Raw genomic sequence first — 21238 nt, 5'->3', positions numbered from 1 at the left:
TATTAAAACCAGAGAGTGTTTTTCTTTACTTTGTAAAAATCACATATATATTACCCGGGCCAGCTACACATTTAAAAAAATATATATTTAAAAAAAATCAAATGTGGCCCTTGAGCACAAGTTTGCACCCTTGTAGCAATGTCACACCTTTAAGTTCTGTTATCAAGCATAAAATAAATATTTAAAATGTAATTTAACTAAGAATCAATGTATCTTACGTCCATATATGTATGTATTTTTATTTTGCTGTTTAAAAAAAAAAGAACAGCACGCTAATACAGTTGACCTTAACTTCAGGTCAACGTATACGTGAACGAGCAGGTTCATGCTTTATATTTTGAGACGTTCCATTGGACAAAATGGGGGCGATCTTATAGTTTGTTAGCGTATCACAACGCCTATATTATATATATTTTACCAACGTAGTACCAATGTCTATTGCCTTCGTTTCTAATTGAAAATTACTTATTATTATTTATATATTATTATATTATTATTATTATTTGCTCCGCTTTCCGGAAGAGAACTTTTCACTGGCAGCCTGCCCCCTCTGTCTGGACATCAATGGCGCCGTCCTCTGGCTGTATGTATTTACAGACAAGGACAAACAGAGGAAGCGTTGTTGCTGTCATTGCCATTAGCCACTCACATTAGCTAACATGGCGAGATTCTTGAGGCCCAACATCCGCGGTTTGTTCACTTTACAGCAAAGAATGGCATCCGACCAGGTAATAGTGTCCTTCGAGCTTAGCTTCTCAACAAAACATTGATTTCTAGCGCTATCGTGCCATTTTGTTTGGGGTCATTTCAAATGAGTTAACATTAGCTCCAAAATTTGCTTAGCCATGAATGACAGCTTGATAAACAAGTGTTATTTGCATGAATAACGGCTAAAGATAATCTTAATAAGCAATATAAGGGTCACATTTTAAACATTTCAGTGGTTTAACAGCCTCATTGGCACGTAAATATATGTATTTCCTGGCTATGCCTGCATGTTTTTTTAAAGTTTAAAATCAATCTATTGCATTAGAGAATGACTATATTTTCCTCAATTGAGACAAATGAATTCTTGACTTCTCGAACAGTGTTTCTCAACCGTGTTGAGCCCATGTTTTACATTTGGAAAACCCCAAGCATGCAGCAAACGATGTCACAAAAAGTATATACAGCACTGTGTGTTTGAATAATAATGATGGCATACAAATGCACTTACTCAGTGTGAAATCCAGGCCTGTTTAGTAGAAAGCAGAATGACTTCAACAGCTGGTGAGAGAGATTTTAGACCATTATTTTGCAGTATAGGTGCTGTCCTCGTCTTTGTCTTTATGAATAAACCTCCGAAAAATAAATTGATGACAGTGGAATAAAAGACTTTGTCTTTGTTATTTACTCGCTATTCAACATTTTTTCACTGGGTTGGTTGTCTCCATTGCAGCTGGGCGAGCTGGGTAAAGGTGCAGGAAAAGGTGGTGGAGCGGGCGGCTCCATCCGAGAAGCCGGTGGAGCCATGGGAAAGAAACAGGCAGCCGAGGAAGAAATGTACTTCAAGTAGGTGTTTTTTTCTCTCCTGCACCAGGCAGTGACCTTTGTGGAGTTTAACGTCGTCGCTTGGCTGAATGTTGTGAGACAAAATTTCATTTACAAGCGAGCTTTAACCACGCAGCCAACCGAGTAAAGTAGTGAATAAAATGGAGCAATAAAGGTACTGTAATGTCCTTATAGGTGGGCAAATAAAGCCACAGTCGGCAATACACTTTCAGACATTTATTGAACAAGGCCACTCGTAAGACCTATTGTAGACAACAAGTCACGCCCAAACACTCGCATGAAGACAAACCGGCCAATTTGACTTCAGTTCCTGGTATCACTTACTTGGCCATGCCCCTGAAAGGCACACAGTGACTTTTGTCTTGCCGATACCTACTCGGACGATATGGATTTTTTTCAGATTATTTTTGGCAGAATAAGATTCCAATAACCATTTAAAATTCTGATTAATTAAAAACATATATAATTGATAAAAAAAAGCTTGTTTTGTTTTGGTCCTTAAATGCAATATTTTAACAAAAATTTGATTTACAAACAGAACCTTTGTCTGTTTTACAATGGCTTTTCATTTAGTATTTTTTTTAATTTTTACAAGAGAAATGTTGTCAGAAATCAGGGAATATGTTTGAAAGTCAGTATCTTCACATTATATGGTAAAAATCTGTTCTTAAAAAAAGGTAAGGTTGATTAATCGTCTGTCCTTTTGTAATTACATTTTATAAAACCAGTTTGTCTTAAAACTGTGCTTTAATACAATACAGTGTTTTTTAAAAAGAACAAAATTAAAAAGGTTACAAAAAATGTTTGCTTCGATTGAAATGAGGGCTTGAACGGGATTAATAGCATTTCAGTTCATTTCGGTGTGGAAAATTGATTTTGTGATCTATCTCCACAAAAGGCGCAAGGAGCAGGAGCAACTGGCTGCGCTGAAGCAACACCACCAGGAGGAAATCGACCACCACAAAAAGGAGATTGAGCGTCTGCAGCGGGAGATTGACCGTCACAAGGGGAAGATCAGGAAGCTCAAGCACGACGACTAATCAAAACCAGCTTCCGCCAGACATCTTTAATCAATGCTGTATTGCATCTAAAAAAAATATTTTCCCCTTTTGTGTTCTTCTGCCGCTCACCATCTCAGAGTAGAATTGCATTACCGACAAGGCATGGTTTGTGTGGTGAATTGTTATTTAAAGCATTTGCAACAGTTTACAAAATGAATGTTGTTTCTGTGGAACATTGTGACATGAATTGCATGAACTGTTGTATGTTTCATACAACAAATAAACCTGACCTTGTGTGATGAATAAGTTTTTAATGCAAAGAATGAGTTCTATCTGTTGTATATGTTGTAATTATTCATTCATTTTCTATGGCGCATATTATCATGGTCATGGGTGAGCTGAAGCCCGGAATTGGTTAACCAGCCAGTCAAATGCCACATAAAGGCAAATGAGTATACACTCTTATATTGAAACTGATCAACAAGAACGTTTTCAGAATGTGGCAGGAAGCCGGAGAACAAACAACAAGAATGCTGACGTTATGACTCCAAACGTCAAAAGTGTGAGGCAGACAATATATCCACTGTTCAATTTATTTAATAGGTTTTTCTCAAATTTTCATTCAGATATTATGTGTTATTTATTGCATTTCTACTCATTAACATCCATAGCATTTTTGTTTAGCCGTGTATTGGGGAAACCAACTCTTGTGCTATTACGATGTGGTTGTTCAGCACCAAAATGTGCCTGTAATTAACAAGTCTCTTCAAAATAGGTGGTGCAGGTATTTATGAAATGTATTTTATTACAAATTGATTTGAACCAGGTTTTGAGGAGTTTTTCCCTTGCCCTCCAGTGGGGTTAAGATCAGAAGATGTCCTTAATATTTGTCAACTGTGGGCTTGTGAAGTCCTTTGAGACTCGTGATTATGTAAGTAAATTTAATTTGACTTAACATTACAACACAGTACTCACTGTACTATGGTTTTCTAAATGGCATATATATATATATATATATATATATATATATATATATATATATATATATATATATATATATATATATTACTCTGTACAACGTCCTTGAGTGTCCCGAAAGGCGCTTCCAAATCTAAACATGAATCAAAATCAAACACATTTTCTATTCAACATCCATATTCTAAACTTTCTTTTCGTTTCTTTTCATTTTTTAACGACTTGGCTCTGGCCCATCTGGGACATTCAAAAACATTCAGCACAAAATTTGCTTACCCTGTATCTCTTAATCCACACGACCTGCTCACTTGTCCTTCGTGCATTCGTCCACAGATGGCGCTGAAACTTTTTCAACACAATCCAACAAGAACGATTGTCCAACGTCACTTCCGCCAGCCCGTGCCTTTTACCACGGGCGCACCCGTTGTCTTTCTTTTCGCACGCCATGGCGGACCGCTTCAATAAGGTGGGCTACAGCCAAAGGACGATATTTTCATTTTAATCGGTTTCCCGGCGTAGTTTATACCTCGTGTTTTCGTTAACATGCGGTTAAACAGTTAACTATAACCCACGGCGACAACAGGGGTACTATTTTGTTCAGAAAATGCAGTTAAACTTGTTTCTCGGTCTGCTAACGTCCCGAATGGACGTGTCTCCCATCATGGCAGCTTTGCTAGCCAACGCTGTTAGCTGCTAGCTAACGTGCCTTGAAGCTGAAGGTTGGTTTAGTACATTTGTTCCTGTCAAAATGTAAAAAAAAATGGTTGTCGAATCCGTTAACATTATACATATCTGTAACTTACATGTGATCAAGAATTTCTCCACGGCAGCGTTTGCTGGTTGTTTTTGTGGGCATGGTTGATAGGACGCGAAATCGGCAATGCAACCATGTGGTCCTTTGAGAAAGTATTAAAAATAGGTTTCCACATTTGTCCACGCCTTCATAATATCGTGATACTTCAAGAGAAAACAAAATAATCTGTAACTAACTTAAAATCACTCTCACAATGGCTGCCCTTGGTTGCCCGTTGAGTAATTTGCTTTTTTTTTTTTTGCTTACATTTACCTCCTACATATTTCATTTTGCAGGTTCTGCTACTAGATGGCAGGGGCCATCTGCTTGGTCGGCTGGCTGCCATCGTTGCCAAGCAGACCTTGCTGGGTATGTCTTCTTAATCAGTCTAATTTATTAAACTTAAGTGAATTGAGTATAAATATGGCTTTAGTTATTGTCTGTGATGATTACTTTCACCCATGGTTGAGTTTAACGACCATGAGAAAACTCACATGCACTACCATCTGAGACGAAAAGTTGTAGATTACAAGTTTTATGCATTTTTTTGAGTGGCATATCATTGGTCTTTAATTTCTGTTTTAAAGGACACAAAGTTGTGGTGGTCAGGTGTGAAGGCATCAACATCTCTGGAAATTTCTACCGTAACAAACGTAAGCTCAATTAAAACAAAGCACACCTTTCAAGGCTGTTCCCTCATTTTTGCAAAAATCTCACAGCCTGAGTTCAGAATCGTCAAATGTGTCAATGATGATATATAAAAATTTATTTGAGTTTTAATTGACCATGAGAATACTTAACATGCACTACCATCTGAGACGAACACGTTCCTCCTAAATGGAATCTCGCAATGTCTTAAACCTGCACTTACGGTCCAATTTAACATTCGATGATTGCAGTGAAGTACCTGGCATTCCTGCGGAAGAGGATGAATACCAATCCCTCTCGTGGACCGTACCACTTCAGAGCTCCCAGCAGGATCTTCTGGAGGACGGTCAGAGGTGCGACTAATGCTAACACAAAATGACTACCAAATCCAAATGTACAGTGGAAAACCCAAAGTGTAACATTACTATTTGGAGATCAACTTTTTGGGGGGGACCAACATGCCTGTAGGCACAATGGTTCACACCAAACAAGATGTCAGCAAAAACTTAATAAATGCAGTTGAGTCATGGATTACAAACATTACAATTTCAAATTTGTAGCGTCATTTATTCAAAGTGTTGGATAGATTTTTTTTGTTACTTTTATTTCATGTTAATACTTTTACTTTTACCTTTTGTGTTGGCGACAAGACTGGTATATAATTTATACCAAATCTTAATGTAGACTTGAACTGTGCTGTTAGATGTATATGCAAATGAATGTAACTTTCACTGTTGCCTTCCAGAGACAAATTCAGGAATGCTCAGCTTCAACTTTGCAACAGTCTGATCCGTTTATTTGGTTTTGTCTCTGGATCCTTGGCAAGAATTGCTCACAAAGAAACACTGTGACAAGCGGCATGAGTATCTCAAAGACATTTTACCATTTGGTGATACCAAACTCCTGGGTCTGGTTGAACCAAAGTGAATAGCCGCCATCTTAAAGCGTCCGGTGACTGGGATATATACCTCAGTCGTCACAGAGTTTACCATGGTGTGATGAGGTGCATGCCCCCAACTGGCTTGCTCTCTACCCAAGTCCCTCTTGGGTAGCAGGCTTGTCCATTGCCTCACGTCCTCGCTTGTCGATTTTGGGGTCCACGTACAAGAAACTTTGTGGAAAGCAAACGCCTAAATTTGTATAAGCCTTACCATAACAGGCAGTTATCTTATATTTGAGTTCATTTTGATCTTCCGTAGTCAACGTTGCATTACATTACACCTTTATTTACAGGCCAGTCAAATCGGAGTTGATTTAGGGTAAAGATGTGCTTGGACAAACTGTTGATGCCACACTTATCATCTTGATGAGTTGTATTCAAGTGAAACTATTGTTTGCTGACCAGGCATGCTGCCCCACAAAACCAAGAGAGGCCAGGCTGCTCTGGAGAGGCTGAAGGTGTTCGACGGCATCCCCCCACCCTATGACAAGGTGACATCTCGGCACAACATTGTGGCCTGGCGTTGTACTGTCAATGATGCTTTAATTCCTTACACTACCTTGATTGACTGAGGTTTGAAATGAAAACACAAAATCTGAGACATGCCACCCTCAAAATGTTTGCACTTCCTGGTATTCTTTGGTGCCTGACTTTTGGCCTCTCCCCCCCAATCCAGAGGAAGCGCATGGTGGTCCCAGCTGCTCTTAAAATAGTGCGCCTGAAGCCCACTCGAAAGGTGAGTCGCATGGGTTGCTTCAATCGAATGATCCAGCGTCTCAACAATGATGATCTGAAATCTGATAATGCATTGATGAACACACACACTTTACGGATCTGACTTCTGAGTTGAACGGGAACTAATTTCCTTTAAGTCTAAACTTGTCCATTAGTTTCAATGTACCCATTTCTTGTGCTGCAGTTTGCCCTCCTGGGACGTTTGGCTCACGAAGTTGGCTGGAAGTACCAGGCCATCACAGCCACGCTGGAGGAGAAGAGGAAACAGAAGGCCAAGATGCGCTACACCAAGAAAAAGGTCACCCTCAAGCTGACCAGAGTGGCCATCAAGAACGTCGAGAGCAAAATTGCAAAATACACAGATGTTCTCAAACAATACGGAGTTCTTGTCTGAGCATATTGTCTGGCCAATAAACAAATTAAATGTTTATAATAAAATGTTGTTCTTTTAATCATGAGATAATTCACTTGCACAAGTTTTTTTTTTGTGGTAGGCGTTCATTCACTTTAAGTTTGAAGCCAGTACACCTTAATTTGCCCTCCCTCCAATAAACGTTTTAGTGTCATTCCCTCTTTACCGGTGCGAGTGTGACTCCTTTCTCCAGTAGAGGGCAGTCATGCACTTAGTGTTAGGAAGTTTTCAATGGCATAAATACTTGTTACAATTCAATTTTTAAATCAGTAAGTCAGCCCGAGCTTTAACTACTTGATGCGTTTTTTTGGGGGGGTGATTTGTTGACCAAACGTCTTAGTCAAATAAGCGTCAGGCAGTACCTTTGCCTCCACAGAGGGGGCGCACGTAAGTCGTACATTTCATTTTTCGTGTGATCTTTATTCCCATGAACGAAATGAAACAAGCAATTCAGAAAATTAGGAAATAAAACAAGGTTGCTTCATTTCCAAGGCAAGACCATGCGTCCATACAGTACGTTTGGAATGATTACACTTTTTGGAATTGTGATGGAAATTGAGAAACATTCTCTTGACCTATAGTCAAGAAACAAGCTAAGGCAGAGGAGCCCCTACCAAGCTTGTTTTAACTGTATCCCTATCCCAACACACCTGATTCAAATAATCAGCTCATTTTCATGATTTGCAAAAGCCTGATAACTATCCCGATGATTTGAATCTGGTGTGCTGCTGTAAGGATGCGGACATGGGCACACCTGACCGAAGGTAAGCAAGCACCCCTGTTGAAATACGAAAACAAATGTAGAACCAAATAGTGCGCAAGTTGCTAAATGAATAAAGTGAATTGTCATTATTAGTTAAGGACCAAGTCCTGATGTCATTTTAAGTTTTCGACACTACTCTTAAAAAAAGGTGGCATGCAGATTATTTATCTTTATAAAAATATGCACTGACAAGGAAAGTAGCTATGTAGCGATTTTGACTCTGTCGGACACCTCGATTCAATAATTTATTTATTTTTTTAAATCTTCGCAAACCAAAATAATTGTGCCCGTTGAAATACATGGCAATAGAAATACACACATATACGATAAACTTCACGAAACCAAACTGCATCGCGAGATCAGAAACATGAACACCATTTCTTATGTTAAGCTATTATTTCCTTATTTTTTTTTTCAATAGAAATAATAAAGTCTTTTTGTAAAGTGAGGTTCCCCTAAACAACTCTATCATGAATTGGGCTCTAGCCTGTCAATGGTAATCTCCACCACAGACAGTCATGATCTATTCTGGAACTTTCTCTGCATCACCTTGTGAGGAGGTTATCATCCGGCTTCACCTGCCGGTCTGTTGGCCCTCTTCTGGAATCGTCCATCACGCTGCTGTTTGCTGTCAAGATGGTCAAATATCAGTTGGTGGCCAACACTAGGTACTCCTCCGCTAACTGGTGCCTAAGAAGGAGAAAGAGCAAGTCAAGTCAAATGTATTTATATAGCCCTGAATCACAAGAAATACTCAAAAAGTGCTTCACGTGCCCACAATTGAAAAATAATAACTAAATCCCCTGACTTTAACCCGCAGGAGGAAAAACTCAACACCCCATCTGGGGAAAAGTGAGAAACCTTCGGAAGGGACCACAGGTGGGGGAATCCCCCTTCCAGGTAACATTTAATGATGCAATGTTACACAATACAATGTTAGTTGAAATAATGTGAAAGTCAATCAAATAAAGTGCTGCAGGAAGACTACTTTGGTGGAGCAGGTCCTCTCCCAGTTGATCAATGCCGTAGCGCAAAAGTACACGAATATTTGCGAAATCGGTTCAACAGAAAAATGAATGGCATGATGACATCTTCGGCTTCACCATAAAAATGGGATGCGAGGGTCAGTCGGTTTGGTCGTCACTTTTTACAGCTTGACTTTTTATTAGTTTTGCGAGAAACGTTTGTACTATATTAATCATCCTGAGTGGGGGGTGGGGTGGGTGTTGTAATATTTACAATCCACTCTTCTTTTGTTCTGGTTGTTAAAACACCAAAAGACCTGATACTGAAACATTTGCATTTTTCTCCCTGGAATGAATAGTGTCTTACATCTCTGCTGTGTTCTCAACATCAGTGACTGGAATAATAATGATCCAAGACTTAAACGCTATAGGTGCGGGTTACCTATAGTCTCTTCAACGATAACATAACCAAGCCTGTCAGGTCTATTCTTCGTAGCATGTCATGCATTTTAATCATGATACATCTCAATCATAAGTTGGTATCGTTTATTTGTTTATTGTCATTGACCTCTTAGCCGAATTGAAATGAGTTACTCGGTCCTTCATTCACGCGGAGGTCAGTCTCCATTTTGAAGATGAGAACGTGTAAAATCCGGCATGTGGGGCAACTCCTCAAGAGCCAGTAAATATGTTGGCGCTCCTCGGAGAGAGCAACTAATCACGCCATTATCAGGCTGTGAAATGTCACGTATTCGAGCACGGCGATGCGCGACGTGCTCGTACTTGAGAGCGCACCCTTGAGAAAGCAAGCGCTCGGGCCACATGTGGCTCAAGGGACGGCGTCAAGAAAACCAATCTGGTGGTGTGATAAACAACGTGACAACGATGAAAGGCAGTGTGACGAACGTGAGTCAAGCCGTGGCCCTTGCGTGCTGTTGCAACATCATCAGCTGTGACTGCATTTTAATGTGACTCACTACACATGTCTGGAGGTTGCTGTGTTTTTGATCGGTGGTCCTCAACATTTTTTCCGGCGCAGACCAATTGATACAAGTCCCTAAGATTTGCGGACCACCGACGGGGGATGGGGGGGGGTTCATACTCAGTCGTAATAATTTTGCTAGCTTTTGGGTTTAATATTATCGTAATGCGACCGAGACAATTAGCATCTTGACATGCGTCAAGAGGCCGATGTAATGGAGAGAAGCAAATCACTTTTCAAATTAAAATATTTATCAGCCCCCAACAATAAATAAAGCGGAAGCGTGCTTTTTATTTCATCTGTGCGGCCCGATCGTAAGTGATCCATGGACTGGTACTGGGCCGCAAGCCAGTAGTTGGGGACCAACAGCTTTAGATTGTACTTAGTGAATTAGTTTACTTAGTGAATTGGATACGAAAGCGCAAGTGTCATGGATGACGCTAAGTTTTTGGTTTGAAATGATGAAAAATTGTGTGTAAAGTCTTGAATAACTTTCATTTAATTAATTTAATTTTATTTGAGGGAAAAATATGAAATCAAAATATACTGTATATTGACATCGGGATTTTATATTACCTGAATTGGGAAATCATATTTTGTTCATGTCGCACGGCACCATTTAAATAATAATAAAAAAAAAATAAATACAACATTTTATTTTGTTTTATTGCTGAGGCATCGGATCAGGACTCTTGTTTCAACAGATCCTAAAAAACAAGTGACTTGAAACTTGTACCCAAGTGTGGTCGTGATTCAGGACATCCTTAGTGTGAGTTTGTTCGCCTAAATCCATCGTGATTGTCGACTATTCCGAGTTTTACTCCACCTTTCTCCCAAAGTCACCTGGAATAAACTCCAGATGACCTGGGAGTCCTAATGACGAGAGTGGTATGGGAAACCGGAAGGATGCAAAGCAGACAGCGGAGACCCATCTATTCATTAGAACGATTAACATTTTGTCATTTTCCAGAATATGGCCCATTAAAAATGTCTTCTCATTCATCACATCACCTTTTGCACTGTGGAAGAAGAACGTCAACTGCGTTTTTTTTAAAGAGCTTAAATGAGCCTTTTTCACTCACTAAAACTTAGTTTGGTACACTACCGCAGTCTAACGATGTCCAGCAAATGAGTGCAGGACGGCTGCTGTGCAATCTCTAAAATGTCAGCTATTTGCATTCAGATATGAAATATGAATTAATGAGAATATATGAATAACAAAATATGTTTCATTTGTCAGACTTTAAGTTTGAGGAAGAATTGTTAAAACTATACAGTCGCTTCCCTTACAGTTGTTATCCATCAAAATGGCTCTTTATTCAATACTATGCAAACAGAAGCAAAACAAATAATACGCGGATATCAATCAATGATTTTTCTGGCTTTTATTTTGAAATTGGCCCTCGGAAGCAATCATTGTGGCGTCTGACTTTGAATTGAGTCTGTCATGACCTACTATTAGTACACGGTGATGGCGTTTGAACTGGAGCCAAATATTCCGTTTCCAGTGCTTATGCGCACCGGCGCACCACTTATTTGCACCATTGGTTATTTTGTAACATACCACAAATGTTCATAAGGGCCATAAAAATACATATTTAAAAATGTCAAAGGTTGTGTTTTTCGACTTTCTGAATTAACATCAGAGCATTCGTGAGGTTCTTAATATTAACAATACCCAGCCCGAGACAAAAACTGACGCGATATGGCATTGCGTTTTTAATTGGCTGTTCCATCTGTGACCTTGCGATGCCGCTCACCTGTAATTGAAATTTCCCATCGTTCGCCGGCCACTCAATGAAAACTAGTTGCAGAAGCCCGTGCACTGTGTGACAGTTCACTCGGGGTACGGTGATAATGTAGCTGATAATGGTTTGATGAGTTGCTCTCCCTCCCGAGTTCAGCTTGTGGAACCAATTTGTGATTCTGGTGGAATTGTTTCACTTGCTTTTGCTGTTTTGCCGTGTGGTCATTCTCACTCATTTTTAATTATGATTATAGGGCTATGAAAAATGGCCAAAGCAAGCCAGGTTGAATCCAATTTCAGGTGCTGTGTCATTTTTAGAGTTGATATCCTTCAAGCATCTTGTCTTGAACACAAGTAATAGTGTTTTAATGGTGCGACCTTCACACTAAATGAGCCATAAAAAAATTGTTTTGCTTTGCTTGATTTCATTGAGTGTTTTCCCTCCACTATAAAACGACGGTTGTTGGTCCTTCCCACATTTTAACACCGTGCTATTGTGTTCTCAACGGGCTTCTAATCTGTCTGTCATTGATATTCATTTTGGGATTACGTTAAATGCAGTTTTATGGCTTGTTGAAGGGACAATTAAACATGATTCCTGGCCTCTCTTGGCGAAGCTGTTGGAATACAGTAAATATTGGGAAAGGACTGACAGTAAAACTAAATTCTATGAAAATGCAGGAAAATGCTGTGAGATGGGACGAATAAATCACTCAAAAATGACAATAAGAAATAACGTCTCATTAAAACTCTATGCATCAAAGATGCAGCTTGTTATTTTTGTTATTTTCATTAATAGCAATTACTGTTAAAAAAAATACATTTTCATCATTGCCACCACAACAGTGCTTTTTAAATTGTGAGGCAGCTTTGATTTGATTATTTCTTTAATCGGCTAACTTCTGCCAGTTTAAAGAAAATCTCTTTGGTTTTTAATCCAGATCGTCGCAGTGGAGACAAAACTTTCGATTTATGAAATCAATTTGTTTTAGCTGGCCATTAAGACTGCTGTAACTACATACAGTAACACTGTGCTTTATCACAATTACAAAAATGTGTAAATAAATGTTTGGATGCATCATTGGGGAGAGCTGCACACAGAGGAAAACAAAGATTGCTCTCCAGTTCCCTCCCACATGATGACTGACCATCACACACACAGGAAAGACTATCAACAAGGCAGAGTTGCTGGAAAAAAAAAAGATGAAGAATTTATCTGGAGAATAAATTAAACGCACTGTTTGCCTTGGTCCTAAAAGGCCAAAGAGGTCCGCGTTGCCGCTTTCTTCTCTCGTCATTGATTTTTTTTTTTTTTGTGCTTACACATTGCCCTGCAGCTCCATTGATTGGGCAGCCCGGCTTTGTACAACATGTTAAAGAGCAGTAACCATGCGGGGTTTTCAAAATGGATGGCGAAGGGGTGAGGGGCTGGTTTCAATAACGCTCTCCCAGGAACAATAAACAATGGCGGCATATTGATTCTTACGTGCACATTCACAGACGCATGTATTATAATCTAAAACAGAGAGGCCACATACGCCTGCGTGTAACGTTGGAGCGAAAACATCTGTCGCTTTCCATAGCCTCGCTCAAATAAAGCGCTTGCTACTCAAATGCATTTTCACTCTCCATTAGCATAAACAGGCCTTTTCAAACTGGCATCTGTTCGACGACGTTACTTCGTCTCCTTGCACGGTGCGCACGTCTCAGCTCAGCACGGAGGCCATTAAGGGCTTCGGATGCAGCCATCCACCTCTCAGCACACGCGCACGTACAATTTAGCTTGTTTGATGGAGGTCACCCAGAACAAACGCATCCCTAATGAATCAATTGGAGTCGCGCAAACTGTATTATAGATTGATTTTGTGGTTTCTCAAATGCAGCTTTGCCTGTGTGAAATGAGATGTAATGAGACAGCTACGGATTGAGGCTTAAGCAATCTTGTTTATTTTTAGCCTTCGTTATTGAATGATTAGCGAACTTTCTTGCAGAGGATATGAAGTTTTGAGACAGTTGCACAGTGGAAGGTCAAACAAACTATGTTAGGACACTGGTCAACCTCCGTTTGATCTGGACTACACACATAGGACAAGGGTGGGCAACTTTAATGATGGTGGGCGGTCACAATTATTCATCAGGGGTCCTGGGTGGGCACATAGGACCACCCACTTCCTTGTTTCGGGCAAGGGTTAGTTTGAGTCAGAATAACGCCATGACGCTGAAGTTGCATACTACCCTTTCAGCCGTGATCCGTTACAGCAGCCAATCATATTGCAGTGGGGTGTGGCCTGCTGACAACTCAAGTGATATTCATAACATCGTCTTGACTGATTGTGGAAGCTAACAAGCTAATGTATCACTTATAATAAACACAAATAAATAACCTGTAATGGAATCGGAAAAAAATAATAGGGATGTAAATATTCATCGAAAATCGATTTAATATCGATATAAACAGCTCAAAACATGCATCGATATTAAAAAAAATAACAGAATCGATTCGCAGCGCCATGTTAACCAAAGCCGTTCTCTCATGTCAGTGCTGTAAACAAGCTGCATTCGCACAATGACTTCATACGTTGTAAACCTCCCTTTCATGGCAAAACAGCAGTGATGAACACAGCTAACTGAAATTAGCACGCACAGGCTACCGTGTTCGTCTGATCGAACGTCGCACGCGATGTGCTGTTGTGGTACGCTAACATAATGTGGCGTCGTTAGCGAACTCGCGCGTATTAAAAACCAAAACATAGTTTTTATTTACGCGCGATTGACATCGAAACAGCCAGAGCTCAAGCGCTAACTTGCGACCATGCACCGCGTGTTGCGTTTTTGGAGTCGGAAATTTCATCACCCAAAGTGCAACATGACGCATTTGCCACAAGCTATCAATGGCAATACCCGACAATAAAACATTACGTAACTACGTCGTTAAAACATACTAATTTAGAGTGATAGAAATACTGAAAAAATGGGTTATGCGTGTTGATTTGGTAACAATGTTTTTTCAATGTGTTTTACTGAGCAATGTTATTTCCGAGTTATGATATGCATCACGCTCGGGGCTTGCGTGAATCATTACATCACTAATAATTAATAATAAGCAATCACTTTTTGATCTCCGATTTTCGTTTGCCAGTTGGAAATGGAAAACTACTCTGCATGGGTTTGTGATACTAAATATCAAATTGTGTACTCAATTCTGGTAACGCCGTTTGTTTGTTTGTTTTGTTTTTATTTTTTTTGAAAGTATACAGGGACAGTGCATATTAATAAAACAGTTTCCTGTAAATAGCCGTCATCCATCATAAGTCTCGAAGGGACTTTATAAGCCGAAACTTTCTTCAGCTGTTTTCTCAAAGTGTGGTACGCCCACAAAATGACTACTAGCAAGCAATATAAAAAAAATAAAACTTTGAAAGCTTGTGTACAGACTATTTACCCTGATTTATAACAAGTAGCGACATGACATCTATAAGACGAGATAAGAAGGAGTGAATGAGAATGGCCAGAATTGTGAATTGATCATGATAAGCCGTAATGAAATCCACTCACTCTCCATTCGCTATTGATTTGCTCTCCCGTGACGCAGAATTCGCAGTAATCTACAATCATATGCAAGCCTCTCCTTGACAGTCGTGGATTGCTGTGCGAGCAAACAAAAGATGTCTCCATGTCGCCGCTGTGCATGTGCGTGCGTGCGCGCGCGCGTGCCTGAGCGTGTGAGCGTGCGTGCAAGTGCATTTAAGTCATGGGGGACCCTTTTGCCTTCTTCCATGTTCCCGCTAGCTCCATTAATCAATTCTCCAATAAGCACACGGCTCGTGTCCTGGTAGCCCACGAAATCCTCTGGGTGGCTCAACAGTCATGTAGAGAGTTATTTTTGCATATGTGCTCCTCCTTTGTGAACCCAGTGACACAGTCCACCTCGTGTAACGGCTTGTCTTGTAGCCCAAAGTACTGTGGAGTGTGGAGATTCACACTGAACCGAGGAAGCCACTATATTTTTATTAATTCATTCACTTCAAGTTTCTTCAAAAATCGATGTCATGCTGCAGTAATTTGTTGTAGTGAAGCAATGTGCCTAAAGGTATATTTTCGGAGCAATGCTTTGACATAACTCAACTTTGCATTTAGTATCTCGATTGAACCCAAACTCACATTTCCTTATTTAGGTTTTTCTGCACAAAAAAAAATAATGAGGTCCAACGCAAGAGCTGAATCGAAAAGTCTGCCTTTGGAGAGATAGTAATGCGCTGGTTTGACTGACACTGAAAGAGTAGTGGTAAGAAATGCGTAATATTATGAGAATTAAGTGAGTTGAGCTTTGCAAGAAAAGTTCATACTATTATGAGAACACATTTGTAAAATGTAAAAAAAAAAAAACAGCTTTCAGAATCAAGTTGTAATACTGATTATAAAAAGTCTTACTCGAATAAAACTATAATACATTCAGATGAAATAGCCAATTTAGTGAAAATGAAGGTGTAAAAAAAAAAAAAAGAAATCTGTACAAGTACATGACTGTCTGCAGGGAAAAAGTCCTAATTTAAAAATAAAAACCTGTACCAAAATACTCCAAGTTTGTTTTTTTCATTTGCAAGAACTAAAAGAGTAATTATACGGGAAAAATAATCATTTTTTAATCATAATTTTCTAATAAAATCAGGCAAAGTTGTTCTAAAAGGTTATTAGATTGTTCACAGGTTATTACTACAAAATAAAATGGGCACATGATCTTACAGTTTAACACTAACCCTAATGAAAATTCTTTCAAAGTTGTTACACGCACGCACGCGCACACGCACACACCCACATTTCCTCACTGTGCTCGCACACCTTTCCTGCTTGGTCATCTTTCTTTTCACCTTTCATCTTTTGACGAGGAAGCCTGGAATCTTCCACAAGCTTTGTACTTAATGCATTGTTATAATCGTTGTTCTACAGATTCTCTCTTCGTTAGGTGCACCTGCATAATCCAAGGACAGCCAATGCGCGACCTGCTCTGTGCTGTGCTGTGACCAGTCTAGGGCGCTGTCTCCTTTTGAAGACCCTGAATGGTATAAAGAGAAATACAAGAATTTAAAATATGACTAGATGGATCTTTGCTGTATTGAATCTTGAAATGATGATGTTTGCAGTGTTGTAGAACCACTGAGTAGTATTTTCATGACCATTTTTACTTAAGTATTATGATATGATGAATATCTCACTGTTGGATACAGGGTAATCAAACAGCCCCGCAAACTACAACTGCAGTAATAACCATCTTGTCCAAATGATAAATCACATTTGGTGTTGGGTAAAACTTGTTTGCTACAAGTGAAAATACATGTATTTATTTTTAATGCATTTTATTTCTTTCTTTATTTATTTTGGACTCATGGCATAAACCGTATATAAATATTTATAAGGTATCGCAAAAAAAAAAAAGAAAAAAGAATTTTCACAATGGCGTGTACTCACTTTTGTTGCCAACGGTTTAGACCAGGTGTGGGCAAACTACGGCCCGGGGGCCACGTGCGGCCCATTTTAATCCGGCCCGCCAAACTTGAAAAAAATGACATGAAAGAACCTTGTTAATATTTTAATTTCTAAATACTGTGGTGTGTCATACACAGATATTTTGTTGTAATTCTTTTGTTCATTTTCATTTAAAATTAAATTAATTTTTTTTCTCCAAAGAGGTGAGGTGACCAAAACACTCCATCCATCTGCTCCTGGTCCGGCCCCTCTGTCAAATTTTCGAACCCATTGTGACCCACCAATCAAAAAGTTTGCCCACACCTGATTTTGACAGTTGTGTTGAGCTATTCCAAGGAGACCTTAAAATAATTATACAAACTGTGTACTGACTTTAATCTACATTGTAGTAATAAACTGTTTGACTTCCATTTGATTTGGATTGCCCCCCAAATGTTTGCATAGTAGAAAATTGAAAGTAAATAAATCGTTTTCAAACTGTGGCCGTCAAAAATCCTGTCTTACTGCAATTGCAGAGTGTTGCTGAGTGAGTAAGCACGTAAAAAGCCGCTAGCCCATCCTTAGCGATTAGCGCTAAAGGCTAATGTAAGCAGTTGACCTCACTATCTGTACTTCATTGTCTTTGCAATCTTCCACTCGCTGCTCTTTTTCTACCGACAGTCAAATCCTGGCTCAACATTGCATCATCCCTGGCCAACATCGCACTTGCCTGAAAATGTTGGTCAGACTCCAAATTTTCCGCCTTTCGGATGCCTACTGTATTTTCCTTGACATCAATGACACGAGCAAATGCAAAATCACAGCGTGTACAATATCGCTAAACACAATACGAGCTGAAATATCTGTGGGAGAATCTCCAAGAATAATCCAGGAATATGCACACGCCCACCCCTCCTCCATCTCTCTCAGCAGGGACAAAAGGAAACAATGAGACATTCATGTAGAAAAGCTTACCTAACTCTAAATTTATTCATGACGCTCCTTGGAAATGCCTTGGAATAAATCACTTCTTCCTTCCAGAACCCTCCCCTTGCCCTCTGTCCTCCTCCCTCATTCCTCAGAGGAGAGGAAGCTGGAAGGAGAAAAGCAGGATGGCGATGAAGGGCAAGAGTGTATGACTAGGGAGAGAGAGAGAGAGAGAGAGAGAGAGAGAGAGAGAGAGAGGACATACTGTATTTCCCTCCAAGGTGGAATTTCTTATCAGACTGGAAGCACAGAATGTTTGCAGGGTGATGTTGGGTACCTTCTCACCTAGCTGATTTGCATAAAAGCGTAAACTGCTGTTAAATCCTTCACGGGGGGGTGGATCACACGGTGGGCTTTTAAAACTTAGCGGGACTGTAAAGCTGAAGTGGCTCCTTTGAAAGATCAGAGGGACGTCCGTGACCTGGCGCCGTAATTCGGAGCACATCTCCAAGAGCCAATTAAGAAGTTTCCAAAATGCACCATTAATTCTGGGCGAGCCTCCGAACAGTTTGCTCCAGTGTTGGGTCCAATTACCACAATGGGACGTGGACATCAGTGCTTGCGGGATTTCCTCAAAATCGGCTCTTACGAAAATACAGTTGATGCCTCGACCCAAGGACTGTAGAGTGGACCAGTGATTGATTCCCAACCACGTTAATGTTAATTAAATCTTCCACAAGATGGCAGAAGGGACAATTAACCTGTGTGTAGTTTTTGTGGTTTGTGCAGTGACGTAAGAATTAGTGATGGACCGATTTGCTTTTTTCAGGGCTGATACATATTCTTAGTAGTCATGGAGGCCGATAACCTATATTTGAAGCTGATATTAATTTCTAGAATAAAGGGGTTAAATGGCGTCAACATTTAAAAAAAATAAAAACTCCCAAACTTGACTTAGTTTAAATGTCTTTAAGTACATATTTATTAAACTACTTGTGATTAACAACCTGTTAATGCTCATTTTTTAGATCTTAGAAATAGACAACTTTGTGGTAGTAGACTGACATTTATTAAAATTTTGACAAAAAGTCTGTTGCTATACCTTCCTCTGCCCGCGGGACCGCCCCTGTAGTTTGTGTGACCTGAGGTTACTGCACAAGTAACCAATGTGTGAGAGAGAGAGAGAGAGAGAGCGGGGAATTGCAAGTTTAAAAAAACAAAGACAGATTGGCAAAATGAAAAAAAAAGACAGATAATTGGCAAAATGCCAAATATCGGCCCCGATAATCGGCCCGACCGATAATCCGTCTATCACTACTAAGAATACCGTGGTACATTAACTTGTACTCTACTTGTATTGGGGATTTTTTTGCTTTGTGTTTTGATCCACAATTTGAAGAACAAAGAGGTACAGCATACTTCTTCTTTTGTCATTGTATTATATTTATTGCATAGGGATGTTTTTTAAACAAATATTTACTGAAATTTCGACTGGCTGTGTGTTTAGTACAAATTTAGTTTATGTTGCCGCCATCTGGAATTTGGTTTAAACCCGGGACCCTCGATAGGAATGATGATTTTGAATCATTTCACTTCAAAGACACAGTTTAATTGTGGAAAATTGACTCTGTTGCTAGCAAAAACAACAGCACCGTCTCAGATTAAATAAATAATAACACCCTGCTCTTCATGATCTTACATTATGTGGAGACTGCGTCTTCTTGAAAGATTAACATTCCCGGATACTCTCATTCTTATGTCCGTTGTGTGCATCCATGTTTATGTCCCAGCGAGCTACGTGACTTTTCAGTTCTGGCCATTTTTCTCCAGAATGTGTTTAGAGATTTGACTAGTTTACAATTCATTGGAAAAGCTAATTTCCCTTTTCATTCTTTCTGATGAAAGCAACGGATTTTGCAAATGTCGACTATAATTGTGTTTGAGCTCAGAGGTTTTGCCGTAATTATAGCATAAAAATTTCCTTGTCTTTTCTCGTTTACATCAACAGCTGGTCGTTGCCAGTGGACTCTGCATTGCGCCCCTCTGAGATTCTCTCACCCAACTAAACACAAAGGCGAGGCGAGAGAAGCTCCAGTACGCCGAACCCGCGGAAGCTCCCCGTAGGCCGTTGACGCCTGAGGTCAGAAAAAGAAGATCTAGTAGCTTCTGCAGCTTTGAAAAAGATGACTTGTGCTGTCAGCTGTGAGCACATCAACACAGCTTGTTGTTAAATAATATATACGATGGGAAGACCACGCTGGCAAACAAACGCGTCAGATTTGTCCGAATGAATCCGATCGAACAGGAAGATCTGCATTTTCGTTGTGAAATGCTTAAAATGGATTTATTACTCAAAAGATGGTCGGACAAGTTTTCGACACAAATTGCCTTTAATTGTGGTACTGTACTTACTGTACTGAACTACAATAAAATATCCATAACTGTATGTTAAAATTTGTTTTCTTTGCGAGAACGTAATTACTGATTAATTTAAATAGGCAGATAAAAATAATTCCATAATTATTCCCAATTTATTGCAAGCATCCGGGTCATGGCACCAATCTCAAAAGTTCAAAATGGTTGCTTGTTTTTCAACGAGCATAGCCATGCTCGTGTAGGTTGGTGACTTTGCCGAACTCATGTGAAAATGTTTGACTCCATGCTCTTAACTGGATTCAACTAATAGGTGTGCCAAGTGTGCCATTGATACGGAAGGCCAAGCAAGGACAAAGGTTACTCACTGAGACAGAATGGCTTGGATCGAGTCACCTAAATAATCATGTGCTAAAAGCCTAAATGTAACAATGTGCTGTAGTAAACTTAACATGAAGGAGCGCCATCAGGAATTTTGGAAAAATCCACCGCTTCAATGCAGCAAATTGGAAATATGATTTTTTTTTTTTCTCTAGGGCCCAGTCAGTCATGGGCCATTAGAATCGTCATTGCTTGTCTTCTCCTTACGGTGCCTTTGAATACACAAATGCAAAATTCTTTGAGTACATAAAGCCAAACTATAACCTTACTTGTTGCATTTTTTGGTAAGAAAAGTATTGTCGGTAGTTTCTAGTGTCATACTTTTAATGTAAGGAGCGTAACGGCTGTAGTCACAGTTACAAGATTGTTGGAACAAAAGGAGCCAGTCGGTAACAAGCTTACTTCAGTCAGGCCTTTTTGGCACTTTCACCGGTTTGAAAATCAACAGGCAGCTGGTTGCAACAAACGTGTGTTGGAACATATTTCTGAAACTTCTCCCTGGGTGAGGGATTGGTCTCTTGACTCATTTAATCCCAGAAATTTTCACTCGAGGAAACCCCTCAATTTTTTGAAATTTTCACT

The 21238-nt window shown here is 39.6% G+C and overlaps 2 protein-coding genes, 1 long non-coding RNA gene and 3 other non-coding genes across 8 annotated transcripts; 5 read left to right on the top strand and 1 right to left on the bottom strand.

Annotated features, from left to right (window-relative positions):
* The first annotated feature begins 555 nt into the window (after positions 1 to 555).
* Positions 556 to 2858, top strand: atp5if1b (ATP synthase inhibitory factor subunit 1b). The gene is made up of 3 exons (XM_088303906.1): positions 556 to 728; positions 1439 to 1551; positions 2450 to 2858. The coding sequence occupies exons 1-3, from the start codon at positions 660 to 662 to the stop codon at positions 2589 to 2591; spliced, it is 324 nt and encodes a 107-aa protein (XP_088160032.1). The 5' UTR covers positions 556 to 659; the 3' UTR covers positions 2592 to 2858.
* A 1054-nt stretch (positions 2859 to 3912) lies between these two features.
* Positions 3913 to 7081, top strand: rpl13a (ribosomal protein L13a). Its single transcript, XM_088315020.1, has 7 exons — positions 3913 to 3993; positions 4617 to 4689; positions 4908 to 4973; positions 5220 to 5321; positions 6314 to 6399; positions 6585 to 6644; positions 6828 to 7081. Exons 1-7 carry the CDS (start codon positions 3973 to 3975, stop codon positions 7035 to 7037), a joined length of 618 nt encoding a protein of 205 aa, XP_088171146.1. The 5' UTR covers positions 3913 to 3972; the 3' UTR covers positions 7038 to 7081.
* LOC148343077 (small nucleolar RNA Z195/SNORD33/SNORD32 family) lies at positions 4756 to 4836 on the top strand. Its single transcript, XR_015847050.1, has one exon. It is a non-coding gene; the product is annotated as a small nucleolar RNA Z195/SNORD33/SNORD32 family (small nucleolar RNA).
* LOC148343076 (small nucleolar RNA Z195/SNORD33/SNORD32 family) lies at positions 5061 to 5143 on the top strand. Its single transcript, XR_015847051.1, has one exon. It is a non-coding gene; the product is annotated as a small nucleolar RNA Z195/SNORD33/SNORD32 family (small nucleolar RNA).
* Positions 5954 to 18075, bottom strand: LOC148343073 (uncharacterized). 3 transcript variants are annotated; one of them, XR_015846476.1, is made up of 3 exons: positions 17951 to 18075; positions 16352 to 16565; positions 5954 to 8508 (listed from the first exon to the last, which is right to left on the bottom strand). It is a non-coding gene; the product is annotated as an uncharacterized LOC148343073 (long non-coding RNA). The 3 variants fall into 3 exon arrangements; XR_015846478.1 differs by having other exon boundaries at positions 16381 to 16565; XR_015846477.1 differs by lacking the exon at positions 17951 to 18075 and adding an exon at positions 17706 to 17875.
* Positions 6686 to 6756, top strand: LOC148343075 (small nucleolar RNA SNORD50). The gene has a single exon (XR_015847037.1). It is a non-coding gene; the product is annotated as a small nucleolar RNA SNORD50 (small nucleolar RNA).
* Positions 18076 to 21238: the final 3163 nt, after the last annotated feature.

This window comes from Idiotropiscis lumnitzeri, chromosome 1 (genome assembly GCF_059441095.1).
Source record: "Idiotropiscis lumnitzeri isolate Australia: NSW breed Sydney's pygmy pipehorse chromosome 1, RoL_Ilum_1.0, whole genome shotgun sequence".
NCBI lineage: Eukaryota > Metazoa > Chordata > Actinopteri > Syngnathiformes > Syngnathidae > Idiotropiscis > Idiotropiscis lumnitzeri.
This window is presented reverse-complemented; position numbering and strand designations above follow the sequence as displayed.